Source organism: Cimex lectularius, unplaced genomic scaffold (assembly GCF_000648675.2).
Source record: "Cimex lectularius strain Harlan isolate CLEC.00 unplaced genomic scaffold, Clec_2.1 scaffold41, whole genome shotgun sequence".
NCBI lineage: Eukaryota > Metazoa > Arthropoda > Insecta > Hemiptera > Cimicidae > Cimex > Cimex lectularius.
Genome location: NW_019393011.1, coordinates 1,278,227 through 1,288,578, shown reverse-complemented (window position 1 = coordinate 1,288,578; position 10,352 = coordinate 1,278,227). Strand labels below are relative to the sequence as shown.

Here is a 10,352-nt window from a genome sequence, read left to right as displayed (position 1 = left end):
CATCACACCAGACCGCATCTCACGATTTCCGAATAATCATTATATTCATGGACGAATGTCATGCTTGGCTATTAAGAGATTGATCCAAAAGCATTCAAAAAGTCCAGCAATACTAAAACAGTCAATGTTTTATCAACATTGGAACAGAGGTCTTGAAAAGAACTGTACATTGTGAAAATTTAAAAATTCTATCACTTGCTTAGGCGATTTTTATGACTAAAATTTTGTATACTTCAAGGAGAATACTAATAGGACGAAAAAGATATGTTTTGCGTGCAATTTGGTTAAAAACAAAAAGAAAAATAAGAAATTTTATACAGATGATTACATGTATGAGCGTATGTGTTTTGTATTTCAGGCCAGTTCAGCTAGTCGTGAAACTTGGCAAATGTTTTATTATTACAGGTTGAATTTATCTTAGCCTATGAACAAGCAGAGCATTTCCATTCACATCATCTTAAAAAGAAGCTATTCAAGAGCAACATCATTCAAGTTCGATTGAGAAACTTGGCTGTGTTGTTAATGGAAAAAAGAAACATTCTTATTAAATGAAGAAATGCTTGAATTTATAGCAGAATATTTCTGTAGACAAGTTAACATTGAATAATAATTTTTTTATGGTTCCAGATCCAATTCTTAGAGAGAAATTTAGTTTACATTTTCGTCAGTTTTACTCTATGAACGTTGCAAAAACAATATTACATTTACTGAAAATGAAGTTCACTTATAATAATGAAAGATATATATTGAAATTAACTCGTAAAATTTTTAATTAACACATTGTTTCTGTTTTTTATATGATGAAGTTTAGACTTTTAAGTGAGAGTCATACTTCATAGAGACACGGACTCTTAAGTCTAATCATGTTCTCTGTGATCGTCATAAGGATGAGAACTGAGACGGTTATCACTGATCATTGTTATCATAAAATCACCCTTAGTCCCACATGGTAAAATTATCACGTTTTTGTCGTTTTCAAAGATGAAATAAAAATTTTACAATTAAATGGCTCAATTGTCTGCGTTGAACAGCAGGTTTGTCAAGTTTGGGATCCCCTTTGTAATTTTCATCGTCGGAGGATCTTTCGGATTGAAGGAATTCACTCAGATTCGGTATTCGCCTACCCGTTGTATTTTAATTACGATTTTTACTTAATTTTAAAAGTAATTTTTCTTTTTTATTCAGATATGCATATGGGAAAAATAAACTGCTTGACCCTGATACATTAAAAGAGTACGGTATTGACATGAAAAAGCCTGGAGAAGTTACTTTAGAATCGGAGTATGAGAAGATAAAAGGGGTGAGATAGTATTTTTTATTAAATTTTCTTGGATTTTTTTTTTTAATTTCATAAAACATTGCAGTTGGCGAATCAAGAATGGGAAAACATAAGAGGCCCGAGGCCATGGGAGCCAGACACATTGACGGAGAAGAAATAATATTATTTATCTGTATATTTCATTGTATACTGTAACATTTAAAAGAAATAAGAGTAGAAACAGATTCTGTAGTCAGAGAACTGCTAGAAAAGAAGTATGAAGATTTGTAAAATATTTGAAACTGAACGTTCCTCCATTGTTTTGCTAATTTGTCAAATATGTTACAATATTTATTAAACATATAAAGTTATATGTTTAGATGATTAATTATAATTATAATAATATATTTTTTACAAAATTAATTCTACTTACAAAAATGCTAAAATATAGAAATATACAATATATAAAAATATGAAAATATAAAAAGCAGAACTGAGAAAACAAAGGAAAAAAATTACTTGAATATTAAACAATATTTAAAGTAAGAAAATAACTTTAAAAAAATTTAAAAACTATTCTTAGTTGAACATAGACAATTTATGGATCACTAGAAGTATTAAATTTAGAAAAGGGTTCAAATTTATATTTAAAAATTCAATTCGTGCTGACTGATTTTAATTTATTAAAGTTTTGCAGTTATATGCACACTGGGATTTGTCTAGGTGAAATTTTGTTCTGCCTGTTTGCAATAATTCAGTAGATATGTGAAATGTGAGGTTTGCTGAGTGAAAAATCTTACAACCACAAAAAAAATTCTTTGATTATTCTGTTCTGCCAACTTGCCAATGCTAATATTTGCCATCATTCATACAGACAGATGGTAAAATTCATATATGTAACAGACAAGACGATCAAGCTACAAATTTGATTATAAATAAATTAATGAACAATACAACTCTCTTAGCATTGAATTTCCACCAGAACAATTGTATTTATATTTATGTGACATCAACTTAGAATTATTAATACATGTCTTGTCTTTCAAACTCCTTAATTGCAGTTGGTGTGTATAATATTGTAAGTGGGTACTCAAAGCTCTATGTGCTTATTTATTCTAGTTGAGTTCAAAGACCGAACTGACTCTAAATTTACATAAAAAGGCTACAGATTCCAGTCTAAATAAAAGAGATTGAACACTGCATCAGGGAAATAAAAAAGCTAAAGAATACATTCCTGGCAGATAGTCATCTTTTGTGAGTCGGACAGCACTCACTGTGATGGGAGTCAAGAAAGAGTCTAGCCTCATGCGAGATGAAGGTAAAGAATGTTTGAAACTGCATGGAGACCCTGGTAGAAGTCAGCGACAGCAATGACCTGACCCTGTCATGAGTCTGTGGGCATTTGAGGCATAGAAGCAATGAAAAGGTTGACATGGCCAAAAATGAAGCTCTAGATCTTTAACCCTACTTTGGCATGTTCCAACAAAAATTGATACATCTTAAAATGGGTCCTTAATGTGTCGAAAGTTTGGTGGAATAATACCCCAGACATGAGGCACAAAGAGATTCAGAGAAAGGCCATCTGCAAAACTGGAACACAACCGCAACCGAACCAGGATTCTGGTTGGACTCCTGACGAGGCACTGCCACCTAAGAAGGCAGATTCACTGGATAGGAGTACAGACAGAAGAAACATTCTGCAGATACTGCCAGGAAGAGATGAAGATCGCAGAACAAATTTTGTTTTTTGTGAAGGTCTTTGTGGGTGCAGATTCTTGCAATATGGAGAGGAAAAGCCGCAAGTAAGATCATACACTAAGGAGCCAAAGGCAAAGCTATGGAGGTTGACTAACAACCTGAAGCTGGCCAGTGAGTTATAAAAATAATTTATATTAATATAAGAGCACAATAGATCTACTCAGGTTGAGGTGCAGAAGACCTTGTGGCCACCTCTTTTATCCCTTTCCTTATCCCTAATAGAAAAATAATGTCATGTAATTAATAATAATTTATTTATAACTTAAACACCTCGAGTTGTCACTAGACAGAAACTCCACTGAACCACTGTATTTAATGTTATATTTGTAAATAAAAATTTCTGATTATTTGGAGATTGTGAGATGCGGTCTGGTGTGACGTAGGTTTAGGAAAACATTTTCTTTATTGTGCCAACGTTTCAATCTTTAGTGAGATCATCTTAAGGGCCTGGGATTTGTAAACATTGTTTAAATTTTACAAATACATGCAGGATGTGGAAAAAGTGAATTTATACAATGCTAGAAATTTTGGACTTAATCAAAGTGTTAGTTTTCTGTGTACAAATACTTTAATTGAGCCTAAAATTTCTAGCATTGTATAAATTCACTTTTCCCTATCCTGCATGCATTTGTAAAATTTAAACTATGTTTATAAATTTATACAAAAAAATGAATTTGTACAATGATATGAATTCATTTTTTCACATCCAATATGTATTTGTATAATTTGAACAATGTTCATGAATCCCAGGTGCTGAAGATGACTTCAATAAAGATCAAAATGTTGGCACGATAAAGAAAATGTTTTTTTTAAACCTACGCCACACGACCGCATCTCACAATCTCCAAATAATCATTAATTAACGGTCACTAAACACCACACATAAAAATTTCTATTTTTTTTTTCTGGTTTTGCAAAATCAAATCAAAATTAAATAGCAGTTATACATATTTATAGAAGCATTGAAAATTTATGTGTATAACGTTAAAATTTATTAATTAATAAACTTTTGAATGTTTTCAGTTGAAAATTTCTTGAAATGAGTGAACTAAACATTTAGATAAATTAATGAACATTTTTATGTAAGGTTTTGGTTGAAATGAAAGTCGAAATAATGATAGCTCAAGTGGTTAGAGCGGCACATTGAGCCGAACAGAGTTGGGCAAAATCTAACTAATTCAATCACGATTAAGAATTTCGATTGAAGTTTAATCATGATTGAATTAGTCATGAGTAAATTAATCATTATATGATTTAATCATAATTAATTCAATCATGAGGTATGACTAAATCATATAATGATTAATTTACTCATGACTAATTCAATCATGATTAAACTTCAATCAAAATTCTTTATCATGATTGAATTAGTTTGATTTTGCCCAACTCTGGCTACAATGACCAACTTACCAAAATCCAACCGACTCCGGATAAAAATTTTGTGATGGAGTCGTGCTCAAGGCCAACCTTCAAAAATTATCATAAACGAAAACCAAAGTTACATAACTATTCTACATGTCTATTTTATTACAATCAAGACCCCTAGATGGTGTATTTTCCAACTAATGTAGAAATCTCCCCTTTTAAGTGGAATAAATTTTAATTCAAAGAAATATTTTTTCCATTGATTGGTTATGCAAACATATTTACTTTTCAAAGCGTAGCTTGTTATAGGATTTTTTAATTTTATTTTATTATTATTATTATCATTATCATTATTTTTTGGCTTTTCATAACGACGGAGTTTTACTTATAATTGGAAGATTGATTTTTGTTAAATAAGATGTTGAAGGATTTTTGTTTTGATGAAATAAATTTCTGTTAGAAAATTTTTTCATTTTTTGAGCTCCCATTTGAACATTATTTATCGAAATTTAGTCATGACTATATTGTGACTAAATTAGTCATGCCTCATATTTAATTACTAGTCACGACTAATTTAGTCATCAATCACATATGGCGACTAATGACTAAATTAGTCACTTACTACCAATCATGACTAACGGTCTGAGTGATCAATCATTAATCATTAGACATGACTAATTTTTGCCCAACACTGGAGCCGAATGTCGTGAATCGAATCCCGCTCGTGATGCTAACTTTTTCATTTGAACCAAAACCTTACATAGACCACTAAATATAATGGATTTAGATAAATCTTGAACTTGATGTGGAAAACTGTACATTTTAATTTGGTGAACTTTATGTTGTAATGCTAATTGGTAAAAATTGCTTAATTTTTCTAATGTATAAAAGACGATCAACAAGAAGTAGTTATCCTGTTTGAATACATGCGTCACCATACTTTCATGATGTTTTAGAAAAGACATGACGTTCAGATCATTGGTCGGAGGGGGGGGGGTTTCGACATTGCAGTCCTTGAGTCGATCTACTCGATCATATGATTTTACATTTCAGATCACAGACAGCCTGTGGTCGGTTCCGGATCTTCTGTTAAATTTCCAGCTTTCAGCAGCGGCCCTGATCATCAGAATCACACCAGAAGTTCGAAAGTCGTCTAAAGTTCTCCAAAAGACAGGACGGTCGTAACATGGCGAGCCAGACCCAGGGAATCCAACAGCTTCTCGCTGCTGAAAAGAGGGCGGCGGAAAAAGTAGCTGATGCTAAAAAAAGTAAAAAAAAATCCATACATGTAAATTATAATTTTATTAACATTTTCATTCTTATGATGTAGTAGTTTAAACAGAAATTATTGTTTTAATACAAGAAAAACTAGCGAATATGTGGAATAACTAAAAAGTGGGCGTGGCACTTTTTTTACTCAAGTGACATTTTGCCCTTTAAAGTAACTTTATAGACTTTTTACATGAAATTTAATTTTTTAGTATGATGTTTCATTGTTATTTCCTTTTTAAATAAATCAAAAATATATAAATAAAACAAAAAATGGCCCCAAGGTCTTCAATTTTGACTGAAAGTGGTTTGAAAATTTAAGAACAAATTATATTATTTTACGTATTCCTCACTCCTTACAACTGTTATGAAGATGTCATAAAAAATGCAATTGCAAAGTAAAGTTAAAAAGTAAAAAGGTTGACTTAAAAAAAAAAGCTCCACCTTTCACCTTGACTTTATTCAATTTTTTTTTCTTCTCATTTTCACCTAATCATTCCTCCATTTTTTTTAAATGAATCTTTTAATCAATTGTCAAAAAAGTATTTTTTTAATCAAAGCTTTTTTCTTTTGCAGGGAAGGCCAAGAGGTTGAAACAGGCCAAAGAAGAAGCCCAAGAGGAAATTGAGAAATACATGTTAGACAGGGAGAAACAGTTCAAGGAGTTCGAAGCCAAAGTATTTAAATCACTGGCCCTAGCCAAATAGTGTCATTATCATGAAAAAAAACTTTCACTTTTCAGCATATGGGCTCTCGTGAAGATGTCGCCGCAAGAATTGACGCAGACACGAAGCAAAAAATTGAGGAAATGACCAGAGCTGTCAATGCGAATAAAGAGGCGGTGAGTGTTTAAAAATAATTGATTTATAAATGTTCAAATGTTATAAATTAATTAATCAGTTTAGCCTTTACTCTTTGCAACGTCTTATAAAGCCTCGATGGACTACAAAGTAGAAAAGAATTCACGAGGAGATGATATACAATGATATGATATACAAATGGATCCAAAAAAAATTAATCAAAACAGATCAGGAGATTTTGTACAAGCCCAAAATATTAGCGAACTCATTAGGGAATTACACGTTGGTCTTTCAAGAAGAAATACATGCTATCAACACTCATGCTTAAAAATTTTTTTTAAAAGAGATTCCACTGGCAAAAAACCCTCTTAAGATCAGATAGCCAAGTGGCTGTTAAAACATTAACATTGTAAAAAACATCATAGTCAGTGAATGAACCCAAAACCTCAAAAATCTGGGGAAACAACAACCTGTTATTTTGGGTCACAAGGATACAAGGGAATTTTGGGGAATGAAAAGCAGACACTGGTTAGAGTAGGATCTCCAAGATCGTATATAGCCCCTGAACTATTGGGGTAACAAAAACAAACAAATTATCCATCATAGAATGAATTAAAAACAAATCAAGGTTGATAAATTCTAGAGATGCTAGACACAGAAAGCTTATGCTAAAACAATACTGGCAAACTCACTGCTACAGTTAGAGAGGGCTAAAATATGAGAGTGGTAGGACTATTTACCGGTCACTGTCATCTGAGAAAACATCTACACATGAGTGTATTCAATGATGACCCTCATTTGAAGGTTAAGTAATGAGAAGAAAGAAACAGCCAACCAATTCATCTCTGAATGCGAAGCCTCTCAATGGAGACAACCTGGGATACAAAGAAAACCCAGGGGCACGAGTTGTAGTAATGAAGACTTTGACCTAGTACTTCTTACGAGATGGATCAAGTCGACTGACTGAACTAAGGAACTAAGAAAGTACAATAAGCCAGAAGACTGCAGTGCTTGGGGAACATAGAACCCCACTTCCTAGTACCATCTACCTAAATTCTCTAATAACGAATTATCTATTGTAAACAATTCTTGAGACTTTATGTAAAAAAATAAAACAATTATTTTTGTCTTGTTACAGGTGATTCAAAGAATTTTGGAACTTGTCTATGACATCAAGCCCGAAATGCACAAGAACTACCGCCCAACTTGAAACTGTACATATTTGAGATTTTCATTTGAATAACAAGCTTTCATTTTTCAAATTGAAAAACTGTGGTTTGGGTCTTCACAATCGATGTTGTTAAGAAATATCTTTGTTTACGATTAGATAGCTAGATCTAATCTTAGAAGTTCTATATTATTAGTCTATTGTAAAAATGAATACATTCCAAATTAAAAATAATTAGAGTTTAGATTTTAAATATAAACAGATATTTTTTTGTTGATATTGTTTAAGCAGTTATATCAGTATTCATGATTAATCTCGGGGGTTGAACTGGCATTCCAAGATGCATCGGCAATTAATAAAAAAAACTGTATCATATTGTAAAAATTATCATTGTCAGTCAGAATATTATTGAAATTGTTATCTATAAAATCTAAGCTGTAATATTTTATATGCTGTTTTATTTTACTATCCATACATTTCACTTAAAGAAACCAATTTAATTTAAGCTTAGGGAACTGTGGTAGCTGAGCGGTGAAGGATGATCTCCGACGGTAATGTTGGATAATTTCCACCGTCACACCTGCCCCTTTTTTTCACGATACCCTTCCCTCCAATTACATTGAAACAATCAACTACATACTCTGACCATTTTAGAAAAAAATTAACCTTAAGGCCTCTTTCAGATGAGGCGGTTTGGTTGATTAAACTACGTTGCCAGGTTGACTCTCGACTAGTTGCCTTGTGAAGGTTTTTATTTGCTGGTTTCACACCATGCAACTTGTGGAATCAACTTCTCAATGTGAGGTCAGTGCGATGTTAGAAACCAAGTAAGTAGCAGCAATTCATTGTGAAAAGGAAGTAAAAAAGGTGGAAGAAGTGTGGGTTCATCCATTGTTACAAAACTGGGAAACAGGCGCTTTCTTACAACTACTTCCCTCCAAGCTTTTTGTCGCTCTACTCAAACAAAGCCATGTCATGAAACTAGCAAATTTCTTCAACAAACTTCCATATTAAAACATGCAATTGCTGCGCTTTCTATGGTGAACTTGACAACTAGGTGACTGGTGTGAAGGAAGAATGTTGAGTTGTGTCTGCTGTTCAAGATTGAGTAAACCAGAGGGGATGCAAACGTGAGTGGTACTGGTCAATGCACCTGGGTGGTCAAATTAACTGCATACGGGGTTCAGGTGGTTTTCAGTCTTTTGCCACAGGGCTACATTCCTTGACACCTATCCGTTCAACTAGTTGAATCAACTAACTTCCTTGTTTGAAAAAGAATAACCGATATACGGTCAACAATACCTAATATTTAATAAGAGATTTTTTAGATTAAAATAAGTGTTTTAATGTCAGTAAATAAACTTTTATGAGTGAAAGAGCCTTTTGTACCATTATGCTGATATTTCAAGTTAACCAAAAATGCTACGGAGGTGGGATCACGATTTTAATGGAATTTATTTTGGTGATATTATGTCAAAAAATATTAAGACATGAATGAGCATTTTAATGAACTCTAGGAACCACAGAAAAATCATTGGGTCACAAATTATATATTGCAAATAGATACAATTTTGATGTAGTAACCAAGTGATGTAGCGAAGTAGGTTTAATTATTTTTAGCCAGAAACAAAGTTGATATCCTTTTTTAACAAAGTTGATATTCACTTTTTGCATCCTAAAAAGCCCTGAAGAATTGGTTAAATCAAAACATAATTTTTTTTAAATCAAAATTTTTGCTTTAGTAATTTTTTAAATCCCAACAATTGTGATAAATTTAAAACAATTGCACTGATCCACTGGAAAATTTACCGGGGTTTATGGTATAGACTTGGCTTTTGTAAGTAGATAAGGGTCGGATAAATAAAAGGCTTGAGAAATTTTGGTTTATTTTTAACCTTATTTTTCCCCATTATAATGACAAAAAATTTAGATATTGTAGACAAAATCCATAGGTGTTACAAATTTTGAAGTGAAACATTTGACATCAGGGAGAAAAAAATTGCTCCTGATGAATCCAACCAAAAAACTTTATATTCTTATTATGTTGAAAATTCATATTTAAGGTTAATTAATTATTATGACATACAATTTATAAATGTTTAAGCGTTTAGTTCTGTTCAACTTAATCCATCCTAAAATTAATCCAAATTGCTGTTTTTTTGTTTAAAAATGTTATTTGATCTACTTCACTGAAAGTATCTTGATTTTTGTAACTTTTTATATATTTATGCTCATTTAATATATTCCTACAAAGGTATTATTTTCTTCCTAAATTAAAATAAAACTAACTGTAATATAATAATGTAATGCACGGAAAACAAAAATGAAATAACATTCTAAAACTTTAATAAAAAAATTTTCTCAGCTCCTAAGGATCATCAAAAATGCTTGGTTTTTTTAAGCTACTTTTATGCATAAGCATCTATTAGTAAATTTGTTTGTATCTTAAAGAAGGTGATGGCTGGTCAAAATCTCCCTCTGTTTCATCACAAGCACAAACAGTCACTACGTAAATAAACTGGTAATGTCTTAAATCCAATGTAAGTAACAAATGATTATTTGGAGATCGTGAGATGCGGTCTGCCACGATCTCCAAACAATCATTAATTAACAGTCACTAAACACCACACTTTCTACACGTAAGTAACAAAGTTTATTTCTGAATGCTAAGGAGGAAAGCATAAATAATTAATACAAATTAAATAATCATAAAACAGGCAAGTTGATACTTACA

General features: G+C 31.9%; 2 protein-coding genes across 2 annotated transcripts; both read left to right on the top strand.

The window, feature by feature from the left end:
* The first annotated feature begins 920 nt into the window (after positions 1 to 920).
* LOC106663806 (cytochrome c oxidase assembly protein COX16 homolog, mitochondrial) lies at positions 921 to 1,666 on the top strand. The gene is made up of 3 exons (XM_014388897.2): positions 921 to 1,112; positions 1,186 to 1,300; positions 1,365 to 1,666. Exons 1-3 carry the CDS (start codon positions 1,006 to 1,008, stop codon positions 1,437 to 1,439), a joined length of 297 nt encoding a protein of 98 aa, XP_014244383.1. The 5' UTR covers positions 921 to 1,005; the 3' UTR covers positions 1,440 to 1,666.
* Positions 1,667 to 5,381: 3,715 nt separating this feature from the next.
* Positions 5,382 to 8,059, top strand: LOC106663926 (V-type proton ATPase subunit G). Its single transcript, XM_014389176.2, has 4 exons — positions 5,382 to 5,649; positions 6,227 to 6,327; positions 6,393 to 6,491; positions 7,589 to 8,059. Exons 1-4 carry the CDS (start codon positions 5,568 to 5,570, stop codon positions 7,658 to 7,660), a joined length of 354 nt encoding a protein of 117 aa, XP_014244662.1. The 5' UTR covers positions 5,382 to 5,567; the 3' UTR covers positions 7,661 to 8,059.
* The last annotated feature ends 2,293 nt before the right edge of the window (positions 8,060 to 10,352 follow it).

Excerpts from the sequence above, each read along its gene's own strand:
- LOC106663806 (XM_014388897.2), top strand. The coding sequence starts at position 1,006 with ATGGCTCAATTGTCTGCGTTGAACAGCAGGTTTGTCAAGTTTGGGATC. Across the intron at positions 1,113-1,185 it reads AAGGAATTCACTCAGATTCG|ATATGCATATGGGAAAAATA; the intron begins GTATTCGCCTAC and ends TTTTTTATTCAG. Across the intron at positions 1,301-1,364 it reads AGTATGAGAAGATAAAAGGG|TTGGCGAATCAAGAATGGGA; the intron begins GTGAGATAGTAT and ends AAAACATTGCAG.
- LOC106663926 (XM_014389176.2), top strand. The coding sequence starts at position 5,568 with ATGGCGAGCCAGACCCAGGGAATCCAACAGCTTCTCGCTGCTGAAAAG. Across the intron at positions 6,328-6,392 it reads TCAAGGAGTTCGAAGCCAAA|CATATGGGCTCTCGTGAAGA; the intron begins GTATTTAAATCA and ends TTCACTTTTCAG. Across the intron at positions 6,492-7,588 it reads TCAATGCGAATAAAGAGGCG|GTGATTCAAAGAATTTTGGA; the intron begins GTGAGTGTTTAA and ends GTCTTGTTACAG.